Source organism: Coptis chinensis, chromosome 2 (assembly GCF_015680905.1).
Source record: "Coptis chinensis isolate HL-2020 chromosome 2, ASM1568090v1, whole genome shotgun sequence".
In the NCBI taxonomy this organism is placed as follows: Eukaryota; Viridiplantae; Streptophyta; class Magnoliopsida; order Ranunculales; family Ranunculaceae; genus Coptis; species Coptis chinensis.
This window is the reverse complement of record NC_141457.1, coordinates 28,443,667-28,459,973: the sequence shown is the minus strand read 5'-3', so window position 1 is coordinate 28,459,973 and position 16,307 is coordinate 28,443,667. Positions and strand designations below refer to the sequence as shown.

Here is a 16,307-nt window from a genome sequence, read left to right as displayed (position 1 = left end):
AACAAAATCAAAAGAGTTAAAAGCCAAAAGAAAAAGAAAAATATGGCTAAGGATGGAAACAAAGTGTAGAAGCAAAGTAAGAACAAGGTTTTCTCTAGTTACATAATATGAAGACTCTATTATCTCAGACTTGTCCTTTTGAATATCCATTTCCTTCCTTCTTAAACCATCTCCTAATCACCACAACACCTAATAAAGACCTCTAGCTCAATTAGGAATATGTTAGTGTGATAGTAAGTGGCAGATGTGTTTGATCAACTTCGACTTCCTTGTGTGTCATTGAGATTGTAAGGTAAGGTGTGCCCACTGCGCACGGGAGTGAGCGAAACTTGAGTGGAAAACTCAGAGTGTTTTTGTCTTGACATATATGTGAGGACCTACTTAAGGACGTTATTCCAAAGTTTCATAAACGGATCTGTTATTGCATTTCATAGCATAGTTCATTATATATATGTTTATCCGTAAATGATTGATTATTATGCACATATTAGCTTAGATTTCGAATTGATTATTCTGTATTCATTGCTAGTGAGATATATAGATATATGAGAATAAAGTAGGAAACAGTAATTTTATTTCTTATTCGTTGTAGTATAGATGAAGTTTGTGAATACCTTCTCTGGAAAACTCTCACAATGCTATAACTCGTCCACTAGGGAATTCCTAGTAGTTTAAGGTATTGTTGTATATGGTCAATACAATCGCACTCGGCGAAACGAGATTAGTTAGAACTCCATTTTTGGTCACTTAGTTTAGTTTCTCATATTTTCTTGAAGACAAACAAAATGTTGTTTGGGGGTGGTTTGTTAAGAGCCCAAAACTGTAGTTTTAACCCCTTAATAATATTACATTTAGACCAATTATGTGATTATTAAATAAAAGTTAGTACTGTTTACGTGTTTTTGTGTATTTCAGGTATTGGAGTCAAATATGAGAAGAAATATGTCACTTTTGTGAGATAAAGGAGCAAAGGTTGGTTGCAAAGAAGTTCTGTGATTAAAGGCCAAGATTCAAGGAGAAAAAACCTTTTTAAAGTCCAGTCAAAGCTGAAAAGTCAAAGTCAACGAGGGCAGAAAAGTTAACAAAACTTCCGCAGGCCGTATCTTTGTACTCAGACCTTGGAATTGGGCATATTATATGTCAAAACGACCGACTCAGAAAGAGCTTTCTAATGGTCTAGGAATTGACCTAATCAGAAAAGCAGAAGTAGGCAAAAAGACTATGGCAGTAGTTTCTAGTAGAGAATCCTTTTTTGGACATATGTAATTAGGTTTTGGGCTTGTTTTGATGGCCCAAAACATATCTCCAAAGCTCATACACGAAATTGTAGACCTAGCCCTCTCCTATATAAAGAGGACTAAGACCAAACTCTTAGGCTCTCCTAGATTTTACTTAGTTAATTATTCAGTACTTAGTTTTCAATTCTTAGATTATCTTCCATTAGATTAATAAAGCCAAGTTATTGTTCTTCATTATGTCTTCTTCTTATTTCTCTATTAATGATAGTCTGATGAATCTGAGCTAAACCTCCATTAGAAGGGTTTGATGAAGACTCGATATGTTAGTGTAGAAATAGTTGTAGTAATCTATTCCACTCTAGAAGGTAGTTAATTCACCATGAGAATGAGTTTAAATTGCCTCACATGCTAATTATTAGTTGGTAGAGATTACCATAAATAATTAGGGATTAAAAATACCCAACCTTCATGTGAAAGCATAAAGATTAGAATTACAACAAATCTATACTAGCATGTTAAGAATATATCAATGTGAAATCAAATCCCCCTAATTCCTTCTCCATATTCACATCTTAGTATTTGATTGCTATAGTATAAGTTAAAACATCTTAATAAGTTTTCAATCACCATATTAGTATAATTATAATTCATTACTCTCATTAATTTTGTTAGAAATAATTAAACTAGTGAAACTTACGTCTAAAATAACTAGGAGTGGAACGATACAACTAGGAGTGGAATGATAACACCGTGTGTAACGATAAACTTAATTTTGTTAAGTATGCTAGTAGCCATTTGGAAGATGAGAAACTCTCAATGATACAACGACTCAAGCTTCAGCTTCGGACACATAAGGAAACAGGTAAGAAAAAGCAATCAAACTACTGGGCGTTTGTCCAAGAGTCACATGTATAACACTGCTGCTGAACTCGCTATACTCCACTCTTTGGATATCGAATGCAAGCCTAAGATGTTCAGTCCAATCCAACAAGTTAACTGGTATCCACCTGAACAAGGAGTGATTAAAATTAATTGTGATGGATGCTCGCTTGGAAACTCAGGACGTGGAGGCATTGGATTAACTTTCAGAGATTATCAATCCAATCTACTTGGAATTCTGGCATAAGGTCTCGGGGTGGTTACAAATTATGAGGCAAAAAACATTGCGCTTGTATTAGCAGCAGAGGGTGCCATTGCTCATTGCTGGAGGGTAATATGGATAGAAACCGACTCCCAATCAGTTGCTCATTCTTTCGCAAATGGTCACATCTCTTGGGTACTGAAAAAGAGATGCGAAAGAGCCACTCATAACTTGATCTCCTACAGGATAACACACAATTGGAGAGAAGCTAATTTCAGTGCAGACTCGTTAGCAAAGCATGGTGCAACTTTGGATAAAGATGCATCAGAATGGAGTACATCAAGACCACCTTTTGTACCCAAAATCGAGAGTCCAGACCAGGTGTACTTTAGATTTAGCTAGAGTAAGCTCACTTCTTTTGCTCTATGGTGGGAACCTATCTTGTATCATGTAGACGCTTTCTCATCATGTAACCTTATATTTATATTAATATATTCACATTTTTCCTGCAAAAAAAAAGAACGAATTCTCTACTCCACATATTGCACGATAAACGAGAGTAGAACTTTGATCATAGAGTAAATTCAAGCTTTTACTTATTCTTAGTTTAATTAGTTAAGAGTAGGTAAACAATAGTTTTTACATTTATCACTAAGCCATGATAGAAAGATTGTACAAGAGAAGGGGAGTAGCAAGTCGTAGGGTTGAGCATAAGAGGTTTCCAACCTCTCCTAAGAATCAGAGCCTTATAAAACATGTCGTACAAGCCCAAATCGAAAAGGGTGGAAAAATCCATCTTGAGTATTATGGTCCGATTGACTGCCATGAGTATAGCTTTGGTTGGATTGAAGGTTGATTAGAGGTGGGGTGAAGGTATTCTAGAAGCAGACAGAAGGAATTTGAATTTGGTGAAGTTCGCGGTGCGGGCGCGGGATTGAGATGCGCGGGCTCGTTTGTTTTTGGGTTTTTTTTTTTAGATATGGTTTATCGAGAAAGAGAGAGAAAGGGTGAGTTAGGTGGACGCATGGGTGGTTTCTAAACCCGCATACGTCCGTCAGTTGTTGGGTTTTTAGGTGTTGAAATTTTACCCTAAAGCCCCTATGAATCTCTGAAATACCTGATGTGTCTTTTTCCTTTTCGTCGCGTAAAACTCAGATCCCCACTTCGTTACCGGTCCGAATTGGACAAACAAGCTACGTAAACGACCAGTGTAAAAAATCATATCCAACGATATATCACATGCTTCTATCCAAGGTTTTATGACATGAAGGATGATGGAGAATGCCTTGAAGCGCGTAGATGACATAAGTTTAAACCAGGGGCAGACCCAGGAGAGGGCTGCACCAGGCTTCAGCCCAGGGTCCATTTCATTAAAAAAAAAATTAGTATGCGCATTAGCCCATTAGCCCAAAGAAAAAAAAAACAAAGGGCGATTCTTTCTCCCTCTGACTACGAAACTTCCCCTCTCTCAGTCTCCCTCTCTCTTGATTCTTCTATTCAGAGTCTGCTCCTGGAACTATTCGTGGTGATTTTGCTGTCGAGATTGGCAGGTAATTAGATTTGTTGTTCATTTAATTTGTTACATTGGTTTAGTTGTTCTTTTTGATAGATTTTAGTGGCATGAGTTGGTTTGATTACAGTATAATCTTGTTATGGTTGTTTGAATTAGAATTGGGTGAATAAGATATTTCATGAATTGCAAAACCATTTCTGCCTCTCCCATGGGTAGAATTAATGATAGATGATACAATATTAATTTCTTTGTCAAAGGTGCATTTATAAAAAAAAACGAATAATAGACACACCAATATAGCACAGAGAAGAGAACAACAAACTTACTGGTATGAATAACATTGATATGCCTTATATGAATGCACGTTCTACGATGGGCACGGGTCGTTCTTATCAGCAACATGATTGCATAACGTTTGAACATCGGTATCGCATTGATATATATAACATTGTCATAGATTTTTTAGTTAATGGAGTTGAAAAGTAGATTCACTGAGGAAACAATAGAGTTTTTTACTCTTAGTTTTACTTTGACCCCTAAAGATCCTTTCAAATTATTTAGGCTAAGTCCAATGGTGCGGCAAAACACCAAATTTCACGTAAAATGTGATCCAATGGTACGTTAAAACGTTATACCGCCAACGCTATCGTTATAAATTTCTCTATTTATGCAGTCACTTTTAACGCTATAGCGTATGCTCTGTACGCCATAGTCAGTGGCGGCTAGCAAAAAAAATCCAAATAACTCTACACGCCATAGCCAGTGGCGGTTAGAAACTTGATTTACTTTTGAAATAACTCTACACGCCACTCACTGTGGCGGTTAGAATTCAATTAATATTTCCACCCGCCACTCCCAATAGCGGTTAGAAATGAATTCTCTATTTTTTTGTTTTTTTAATAACTTAATTTATGCAATTACCATTCTATCCTACCCTTTTAATTTTTTTTTATTTAGTTGTATTTCTTTGTTATAATTTCAATTTATTCCGATTTGCAACAACTTAATTAATTATTTAAATAAAACATTTATTGAAAATAAAAAAAACAACAAATAAAAAGGAAATACATTAAAAATGCATCAAATACGTACGAAACATTTAAAATTCTTAATCAAATTAATCAATCGCTTTCTCCGTATTCTTCAAAGTGCAAATTTCTTGAAGGAGTCCGTGCATTGCGAAGAGTTTGATCTTTCAAAATTTGTTTTTTTGCATTTTTGTACCATTCTTTTCCTTGAGGTGTCATAATCGATGTATTTGTGCTCATAATCTCCTTTTCCCATGCCAATGTCTCACGAAATTCTTTTTTTTTCTGCAAGTTTAATCCTTGAAGGATTAGATGTTTCACTTTCATAGAATGTTTTCCCACTGTCAGTTGCTGCCTCAATGGCCTCCATCGCCCGTTGAGATTGTCGCATTAATTCTTTGAGAGAAGTTTCGTTTTGACTGTCAACTCTTTTTTTTTGTTTTGATTTGTCTCCTCCACAATCCGGTCTTTTTGATGAACCAGGTCTTTGCATTTTAGAATCAGGTGTTCCCCCCATGTCATCTTGTTCATTTAATGGAGCTGGAGACCCATTATGAAAATTAGTTTGAGAGAAACCAGGTGTAGTTGGAATTGAATGGCGCGCCCATTTTTCGTAGTCTTTCAAAATAAACCACGCATGATCAAATTTGAAGAGTTTATTATCTGAAGACCTGGTGACATACAACTTCCTTGTTTACTCCATCTGTAAAAGAAAAAAAAAATATTAGTTTGAGTTTAATCAATTATATTCTAGCTAAATAAATAAATATATATATAATATCTTACAATGTCCATTTCGTTAGTTCCTGATCTGTTCATATCCTCGGCTTGATTCAAACATCCATGAAATAAAGTAACTGCTTTATTTATAAGTTGCCAACGACTTGTAACACTTCTCATAGTTCGTGCCTCTGTAAAGCCCCGTATCATCCTCTGATTCTCAAATTGTTCTTTAATTTTATCCCATAATATGTTGCCTGATTGATTTGTTCCGGTAATTGGATCAATTGAATTATCCAGCCATGCTTGGCATAATATTGTGTCTTCATCAACGTTAAATGATGATCCCCTGCTTGACATTGTTACTGAAAGAGAGAGAGATAAAGACAGTATTATTGATAATACAAAAATAAAATATTACTGATGTTTGCGGGAATGTGCCTTTAAGAGAGGAAAAGACAGTATTTTTATAGGGTCAGATTGAATTATTGGATTTTATTTTCTTGTGGTATGTACGCTATTGATTAGGGTCATTGGGTTGTGGGCAAGATTGTAATGAATTATGTAAGAAATTATTGGGGTGTGTGCAAGTTAAAGAATTATGGGCAAGATTGAAATGAATCATGCATGCATGGAATCTATTTATTGGGGTGTGTGCAAGATAAAGAATTGTGTAAGAAATGCATGGAATCTATCTAGAGTACGCATGCTGCATGTGTACTCTCCTGGCCCTCCACCAGCATATATAACATAACTCTCCATAAGAAATTAAACCAATTTGCTATCTCACACAACTTTTAATATTTTCAATTTTTATTCCATAATTTATTTACTAGCAAAATGAATTCTGATAGTGATAATGATTATGATTCTGATTCCCAGAGAAGACGACGATTGAAAGACACTTCATGCATGAACAAGAAGTGTTGACAGCAACTGCACTCGCAATTCAAATGAATCTTGTTACAGCAGCTCATATCATTGAAAACTCCAATCAACCAACTCTCTGTATTGGGGTCTGTCCCAGGACGCGCTTATAGGAACCGTAATAGGGCAACGGGAAATGCTCTCTTAAAGGCCGATTATTTCGGTGTCAATCCCACATATGTTGAAGTTTTATTTCGGAAGCGCAATAGAATGAGCAGTCACCTATTCTCGAGGATTAGGAGTGGTCTTAAGGAACATAGTGATTTCTGGATGAAGAAATATGATGCAGCCAATAAAGTCGGTTTGTCGTCACACGGCAAAATAATGTGTGTGTTGCAAATGCTAGCAAACGGAAGCCCAGCTGATTCAATGGATCAGTATTTTCGTATTGCGCAGTCAACAACACTCTCCTTTGTTAAAATGTTTTGCGAACATGTGGTGGAGAGATTTGGTGCACAATATCTGAGATCTCCAAATGAAGAAGACATTGCCAGATTGCTCCATGTTGCTGAGTTAAGAGGTTTTCCTGGCATGCTTGGCAGTCTAGACTGTATGCATTGGATGTGGTAAGCATGTCCAATGGAATGGGTAGGATAGTATACTGGACGACATGGATCAGCAACTCTTGTACTCGATGCAGTTGTTTTTTTCGACATGTGGATATGGCATGCTTACTTCGGTTTACCAGGTACTAATAATGATGTTAATGTTTTGTGGCGCTCTAATCTTTTTCACAAACTAACATTAGGTTTAACCCCTTCGGCAAACTATTCTCTCATGGGTAAGGACTATACTGTCGGTTATTACTTGGCTGACGGTATATATCCTCAATTGTTTACACTAGTGAAGGCGAAAAGGAATCCTAAATCAAGAAGAGATAAATTTTTTACGCTGATGCAAGAATCTTATAGAAAAGATGTTGAACGAGCATTTGGGGTTCTTCAATCTCGTTTTGCAATTGTTAGAGGCAAAACTCGCTTGTGGGACAAAGATGTGCTCCATGATGTTGTGTCGGCTTGCATTATTTTGCATAACATGATTGTTGAGGAAGAACGACATAACTATTTGAACGCTTATGTTTATGGAGACTCTGAACCTATTATTAACCATGATTACTTTGAAAATCCTAATATAGCAGAAATTGTTCCCGGCTGAAACCCCAATTCAGCTGAATTTCGCAAAGTCTTGCAACGCGTGGCATATGTGCATAATAGGCACAAGCATGTGGAATTAGAGCAGCGTCTGATTAACCATTTATGGGAATGGCGTGATCAGAATTAAGATGTTTTTATGTCGTGCATTTCTTATATGTTTCCAGTGTACGTTTACTCGTGCATTTATGGGAATTGTAGTATTTTTATGTCGTGCATTTCAAGTGCCTGCTCCATTCAATTGCTTGGAGTAGGCACTTGAATTCGACTTCTTCTGCACTACATGCTTCATTGCTTTATGTTCGTGCAGCCAAGTAGAGACCATTAGAATCTCGTAACACATAACCAAAAAGGGCCTTTGAAGTTTGTATATTGAAGCTTGCATCTAGACCACATTTAATTTGAGTCGAACGAACCATAATTATGAAACAGATTTTGTATTGTAAAAGAAATTACTTCAAAAAAATAAAAGAGCATAATTAACCTGTTCCGCCATATTCTTAAAGGCTGACTGCTTACACAAGATGTTTGTGGCTCGTGAGAAGAAACTATTTCATCACTTTCTTCGGGAAAGTTGTAAGATGGAACTGCAAGATTGAGTAACAAATCAACTAATCAGGAAACATAACACAACCATCCAATAATACTTAAAGGGAAAAAGGCATATGGAATGTAACATTCTCCAACTGAGATGAACCTACACGGGAGGTACCAGATAAATCCCTGTATCCAACTTCGTCTGGAGCCATTATTACACTGGAAGAACTAGTCTCTAGTCTTCTCTGCATTCGCTCTTCGTCATCCTGAAGTTCTTGTTGTTGCATCCTTATTTTCGCTTCTATAACTCGTTGTTCTTCCTGTATATCTCAGATATATTATTAATCATAGAAACATAATACCAACAAATAGGAATCGTAATCATAATGTAACAATATCTTACGACTTGTTCGATGCCCTTTTCTTCTTTGGACCTCACGCCCCGATACTCCACGACATGATTACAGGTTTTGCAAAAGGGGCACCTTACAAATGTTAAGTTATCCAAACAACAACACCAAAAAAGTAGTAATAATATATCTTATATACATACAAGGAAGTAAGGAACATAACGTACAACTAATTAACTGTCACATATCCTATTTACTATTTGTTGCTTGAAAATCTAAATATAACATCACTTGCAATGACAGTCATATGAGTTAGATAGTTCTAAATCGATCACAAGATTTAACAAGTACTAATGAGTAGATAGAAGAAGTACTTATTGCATGTGATATTTTGGCAAATGCCATTCCATTTCTTTGGAGGAATCCCCATACCAATATCATTGAAGCTCTCAGACTCTGGCCAGATTCCAGTGTCAATTAAACCGATAATTGCGTCGCTCTCGACCTCAGGTATTCTCTTCACAGTACTCGGCAGACCCAAAAAATCCCAAGATCTAGTAGTTTGAGTTTTAAGTATTCTTCTAGGGGAAACTAATATTACACCTTGTGTGCCTATAATTCATGTTATTAAATACTGGCTAACATACTATAACAAATACTAAAGAAAGTATGAATCAAAACCCATGTTTTCCAAAAGAATACATACCAAGTAGCTTCTTACTCTCTTGTTCTGTGAGCCAGGCTGCAAATCCATTGAAACTCTTTTTGTAGGTGTAAATTAAGGATTCTACTGGAGAGCTACTCCGATGATTCAACGAAAGAGAAAAAAAGTTCAAAATTACAGACAACACATCTTTAATGTGTGTTCTCATCCTTCATCTTAAAACTAAATGCAAATAAAGCCAAATCTATTGAGTTAGATATAATTGATTAACCAATATAATATAGGAAATATATTATTGTTAAATATCCTTAAATAAAATGACCAAGAAAGACAAGGAGAATATAGGAAATGTATGCACATGTTGAAAATAGTAGAAACAAGCAAAAATCGTAGAAGTAAGAAAAATAATTACTTACATCTAACAAAAGGAAAACTTGATTTTACATTGAATTGAATGTGGGTGAGAAAGAGAGAGCTGAGTGAGTGAGAGGGAGTGAGGGATTTGAGAAGGTGTTACCTTCTTGAAGCATGAGTGAGAGTGAGGGGAAGGCAGCCAATAGCAAGCTTGAGTGAAAGGGATAATAGTTAGGGTTTTCTTTATTTTTTTGAATTTTTCAAAAAATTGAGGGTGGGAGCTGAAATTGGTTTAGCGCCTGATAATTGGAATAGATATACCAACGGCTGAAACTCGCAAGAATAAACCGGACGGCTAATAAGTATAGCTAAGATTTAATCAAACGTCGACATATTTATGGCGTTTGTCGAAAAGAAACGAGGGTTAAAAACCGTCAGAATATCCGATGGATAAAAGCTCTCGCACAACCGTCGGATATTCCCAAAACACCTGAAGTGCTGAAAGAACTCACTGGACAGATGAAAAAATAATACCCGACGGATAAACTTTGCAGGGAACATCCAACAGATGGGAACCGTCCGGTAATCTTTATGGGGTCTATCGGGTAAACTCAGTTTTTTGGTAGTGTAGCCCTCGAGTTCAAATGATTTAGCACATCAATTGCCTTCTTTGTGTCCTCTGGTAAGACTTCTCTCAAGATTTTACAATTCTAAAAGTAACTCTGTCCTATCAATATCAAAGATGCCATCTTGTTTCAGAAACTCCTCAAGGTTGCCACAAGAAGCGATTAAGCTATTCCTATCTGCAGACTTTAATTTATCCAAATGAGGTAATGACTACTTAGTACCACGAACTTTCACTTTTTTTCCTAAATGTTACCCGAACTTTGTTTCTCGCCTATTCATACCACGAAGTTTCAATTTGTTTCAATTTAGTACCTCAGTTAATTTTCCATCCAATTCCGTCCAATTTCACTAACAGCGTTAGTACTATTCACATTAACACTATTCACGTTAGCACTATTCACACAACACTATTCATGTGAACAATGTTTTAAAAAAAACAAATTTTGAAAACAAAAAACACTATTTATGTGAACATTGTTTTCACTATTCACGTGAACATTATTTTTTTTTGTTTTAAAGATTATTACAAAAAAAAAATGGTTCATGTGAATAGTAAAAACACTATTCAGATGAATAGTGTTTTTACTATTCACGTGAACAGTTTATATATTTTTTTAAAAAAAAACTGTTCACGTGAATAGTAAAAACATTATTAACTGAATACTGTTTTTACTATTCACGTGAACAATGAAAACACTGTTAATGTGAATAGTGTTTTTGTTTTCAAAATTTGATTTTTTTTTGAAAAAACATTGTTCACGTAAATAGTGTTGTGTGAATAGTACTAATGTGAATAGTGCTAACGCCGTTAGTGAAATTGGATGGAAAATTAACTAATGTACTAAATTGAAACAAATTGAAACTTCGTTGTACGAATAGGTGAGAAACAAAGTTCAGATACCATTTAGAAAAAAAACGCGAAAGTTCGTGGTACTAAATAGTCATAAACTCTATCCAAATTAAACAGAAACCCAAAAGTTTTCTCATATACTTGAAATTGTTCAAACCTACTCTTAAGTGAAGAAAGAGCATAGTCTATAGTGAGAATGAAGTAATTGACTCTAAAGGATTCTTCAGCTGATTGTGGAACCTTTTCATCAGCATTCTCATCAAATTGTCTCTTTCTTCGCATAATACATTTTTCACAGAAAACAGGTTTAATTTCCATAGTAATTGCAACTTCTTTAGCTTCTTTCATGGCTTCTTCAAATCCAGTTTCTCTATACTTTTCAAAAAAATAAATTAGCATTTTCAACTCACTAATAACAACATCTTTCTGCATATCTTCTGCTTGCATCAATTTACTAACAGAGTTAACACCACTCAATATAATGTGCCAAACAATCATGCTGACCAAGAGCTTAAAATTCTCAATTTCATGTATGGCTAGGGACTCGGCTTCACTCTTTGTCTTCGGATCATCACTAGTGTCAGCCAAGTGAATTAAAGCATCTCTTATCTCTCGAGCTTGACTTCTAATAGCTTTAACATTTTACACGCGACTTTCCTAACGTGTTGGCGGTAATGTTTTTAGAGTAAGATTCGAAGCCTTTTTTTTCACCTGGTCTTTGAAAACTTGTCAACGCTTCGTAAAAGAAGAAAACAGTGTATAAACACGTTGCACCACTCCAAAAAATGATAGTGCTTTAGAACAAGAATTGGCCATATCACACAATGTAAGATTAAGGCTATGGCAATAGCATGGGGTATAGAAAGTTCTAGGATTTATTTTGAGTAATCTTTTTTGTACACCTTTGTGTTTGCCTTTCATATTAGATCCGTTGTCATATCCTTGTCCTCTTACATCACCAATATCTAGTTGAAGAGTACTTGATACACCTTTCAACACATTAAAGAGTCCCAAACCCGATGTGTTGTCTACCTTCATAAATTCTATAAAGAACTCTTCTATCTTGACAGGATTCATCAAAACATCTACATATCGTATTACAAGCGAAATCTGTTCTTCATAGCTTACATATGGAGTGCAATCAAGAATAACTTAAAAGAATTTTGCCTCTCGGAGTTTTTGAAGAATCGCATTTTTAACCTCGATTGCTAACATTTGAATTAGTTCATTGTGAATGTTATGACCAAGGTAATGGTAATGAACTTCAAAATTCATAATACGCCGTATGTGCTCTGCCAATATTAGATCAAACTCCGCAATCATACTAAAAAAGATACCATTGTTTTCTTTATAAATTTTCTCATTGTTCCCATGAAATGCCAAATTATTTTTAGCTAGAGTTTTCACGACAGCAAATATCCTCAGTAAAAGTTGTCTCCAATGTTCTTTATCTTTACTAATTTGGTCTTGAACACTCTTATCAATTGTTTCATTCCTTTTCAAAAAAAAAATCAATTCACACCAGCTATTCAAGATTCTTTGTGGTCATCACTTTTCTCATGATCTTTAAGCTTCTGACCAATGTTGTGCCATGTAGAGCATCCTTCACTATCTAGTTGAGAAGTCTTTCCATTTTGCTTGAACAACTTGCAACAAAAACAAAACACCCTATCCAACGAATGTGAATAGACAAGCCACTCTCTATCCTGTTTAAAACCACTATCCATATGTCGAATGTAATGCATAACAGAAAACACATCTGCCTTCACCATTTCTAGGAAAATTAATAGCATTATCTCTTATTCTTCTCAACCAAAAAATCTTTGCATTTCTGATCAATATTATTCTAATTCCCTGGATCAAATAAGTTTATCGGTCCCTCTTCTTTATTCAATTCTCATTCCTAGCTTGATCAATTTCTTCGCCTAAGCAATCATCACATTCAAATTCAATTTCAGCATCAACTCCCTCTTCAATTTTAGCATCAATTCCCTCTTTATTTTCAACATCGATCCTCTCTTCATGCTTAACATTCACCCCTATTTCAGTTTCAACATTTAACGTCTCTCCATGCTCAATATTTATTATATCAGCAAGTTCTTCACCTTCTTTGTTGACTAAATCTTCATTAGAACTTTCTGCTTGTCCTTGATTGCCCTGAAAAAACTTATGAATGCTTCCAGCCTGAGATTTAGTAAGTTGTTTTAGCCTTTGTTTCTTTTTTCTCTTATCACTACCGGAGGGATAATTTCTATTATTCTTCATGATAATAAGTTAATAACTAATCAAATAAGAAGAACATGTAAATAATGTCTACTCACCACTGTTTCGAATCCCCAAAACGTTTTCCTCTTAAATAGCTTTTTGTTTGGAGAAAATCCCCTAAAATGGTCGGAAGGACCGAAGGAGACAAGTTTGTTTATGTAACTTTGGTTTCTTTTTTAGTTTTCATGACTTTTTTTATCCTGTTTCACTAAAAGGGCTTTCGACAGTTGGGCTTATCAACCAAATGGCCCAACCAGACTTAAAAAAAAAAAAAAAAAATACATATGGACGTGGTAGTGGGTATGTGGTTCATTGGGGGCCCTAAAAATTAGCAACAAGTGGGGACCCTAGGCGGTGGCCTATGCTGCCTACCCCTCAGAGTTGGCCCTACTTCCGATTGTTCTATTTCAGAACAAAATAAGTCAACCCTTAAGTTATTCTATTATATTTTGATTTAGCTTTGATTTCTATATGCTAATTTGGTGAATATGGTTAAAGAGTTGTCGAAGAGAGAAGAAAGACACGAAGGCTGAAACAGGTTAGTACCGGTTTCTCAGTTTTTGGTGAATTGGGTGGGGGGTGTACGAGACCTTGTGTAGTGCCTAACATAAGTATAGACCCCAAATTGGGCCGAGTTGGGTCAGGGTCTACCCAACACAATTTGGGAGGTGTCAATAGTAGGACCCTTATTTATTTATAAAAGTTGTGGAAAAACCTAATCCTAGTATCCTATCCTCTAGTTTAGTTTTATTTGTTAGGGTTATTCTCCACAACCTCCATTAAAACATCTTTCAAGTTTTTTTCAATAAAGTTCTTATTTTTACTAATTGTTTTAGTTATGTCTTCTTATATTCATGATTATTATTTAGTTAATCCGATTATTCAAGGCTAAAACTCCCGTTAGTAGGAGTTTTAATGAAGCCTAGAAAGGATTAAACTTGTTTAGTATAGTTTTTATTGTTTAGTACTTCAAATTTGACTATTTATTGTTTTAGAGATAGAGTAGTTTTTATTTGAACTAGAGTATTATAAGTTCTCCATAAGATTGGTGAATAAATTTTGATCTCATGCTAATTAGTTATTTACTAGAGATAGTAATAATAAATTAGGGATATTAAAGTTGTAGTTTCTATGTTAACGCATTGTGTGATAATGTAAAGAATGGAACTTTGCAATATTTATTAGATCTAAACATGTTTATGAATTGATCCGTGGTTTTATTTCTCTTCCTAATCTTCTTTTTATTTGAATCACAAGTTAATTTAGTTTAATTCAAAATCACTAGTTTAAAGTAGTTAGTAGAAGAAATCACAAAATCTTTTACTGTCACCATTGTTTTCTCTTTGATATTTGATTAGATTTTTTAATATTATCATTTAAGTGTGGATTCAAAACCTTTACTAGATTTATATATTGCATGATATAAAAGAGAGAGAGAGCGAGGGATTGATTTAAACATAGATTTGTTAGAGTGTTTGTTGTGTATTTTATATTACTATTCATTCTACAAATTTGTGTTTATCATGTTGCATGTGTTGTATCCCCACCAATTACTAGTACATTTCCATTGAATTATCTTCGTTTTGGGAATTATCTGATAGACTACTTAAGTCATCATTATCGGATAAATGTAAGGAACTAATGTTATGCAAAAAAAGTTTGAAAAAATTATTGACATGGGTATTGAACTATAACGGATTTTACATTATGGGTACTCTACTATTATTTTTGCAAAATAGGGTACTGTATCTTTCAAATATTACTAATATGGGTACTGGTTATGTACGTTGTTAAGTATTTATATGTATTTGATGATTTGGCAAACGGAGTCAACTAATTTTGCAACAGTCAAAATTCGTTTGCTTCATAATTGTACAACGGTCAAAATTTGAAATTAGTTGACTCTATTTGCCAAATCATCAAATACGTATAAATACTTAACATCGTACATAACGAGTACCAATATTAGCAATATTTGAAATATACGGTACCCTATTTTGCAAAAAAAAATACTACAATACCCATAATGTAAAATCCACTATAGTTCAGTACCCATGTCAATAATTTTTTCAAAAGTATTATAGACAGAGATGAATATTATTTTGTTGTGCTTTCCATAAACGTTGAAGGTGGATCATTTATAGGCATAAATAATGTAGGCATAATAATGTTTTTATATATTGGTAGTAATTGAATATATTGAATATTAGTAATGTTAGCTAGCTATAACGTGACAATAAGGCAAGCTGAGCTCCATAACTTCTTAATAACATTTAACTTAATTGTTATATTCACTTCTTGTCAACTTGTCATATTTGTGAAGAGAGACGAAACAAGTTCTCAATAATGTTATAATACTTAGATCATCTTCATACATTCAACTTGTTATTTACTCCTTATCGACTTGTTGTATTTAGACCTTACCTTATCTAGGATTCTCAATAATGACAGTCTAGAATAAACTCAACTTGTTATGTTCACTCCTTGTCAACTTGTCATATTTGCAAAGAGAAAGGAAACTAGTTCTCAATAATGTTACTTATCTCCATGCATTCAACTTGCTATTTACTCCTTATCAACTTGTCCCTGAAAATCCGGCGTTGTCAGTTTTCACAATGACTACTTCGGATGAGGTGTTGAAATCTCCTTTCTCTAGTTTTTGGAAACAAGACAAGAAACCAAAAGAATAAAACACTTGCAACTCTTGATGACAACTTTACAGGGCCCACCACTACTAGAACCCACATAGGGTATTCTAATCCTCTGCATACAAAATGAGCCGAGTTTTCAAATCCTTTGCATATTCCCATATAGGGTAGAGTCTTTTGATCTCACACATTTTGACTAATTTTTGGTAAATTACAAAAGATTAAAAATGAATTATATATTACTAATGTTTACATACCAAGTATTATTCACATATTTAAGATATCAATTTTGTATATGGAAATGCAATATGGGTATGGAAAATTAGAAGAGCTTATCTTTAAGCAGAGATGGAA

The 16,307-nt window shown here is 34.6% G+C and overlaps 2 protein-coding genes and 1 long non-coding RNA gene across 3 annotated transcripts; 1 reads left to right on the top strand and 2 right to left on the bottom strand.

Annotated features, from left to right (window-relative positions):
- The first annotated feature begins 6,831 nt into the window (after window positions 1–6,831).
- Window positions 6,832–7,662, top strand: LOC147515662 (uncharacterized). The gene is made up of 2 exons (XM_086593000.1): window positions 6,832–7,057; window positions 7,196–7,662. The coding sequence occupies exons 1-2, from the start codon at window positions 6,832–6,834 to the stop codon at window positions 7,660–7,662; spliced, it is 693 nt and encodes a 230-aa protein (XP_086449126.1).
- A 417-nt stretch (window positions 7,663–8,079) lies between these two features.
- Window positions 8,080–9,140, bottom strand: LOC147515661 (uncharacterized). Its single transcript, XR_015213485.1, has 3 exons — window positions 8,599–9,140; window positions 8,356–8,515; window positions 8,080–8,245 (listed from the first exon to the last, which is right to left on the bottom strand). It is a non-coding gene; the product is annotated as an uncharacterized LOC147515661 (long non-coding RNA).
- A 1,125-nt stretch (window positions 9,141–10,265) lies between these two features.
- LOC147515660 (uncharacterized) lies at window positions 10,266–11,538 on the bottom strand. Its single transcript, XM_086592999.1, has 2 exons — window positions 11,202–11,538; window positions 10,266–10,366 (listed from the first exon to the last, which is right to left on the bottom strand). The coding sequence occupies exons 1-2, from the start codon at window positions 11,536–11,538 to the stop codon at window positions 10,266–10,268; spliced, it is 438 nt and encodes a 145-aa protein (XP_086449125.1).
- Window positions 11,539–16,307: the final 4,769 nt, after the last annotated feature.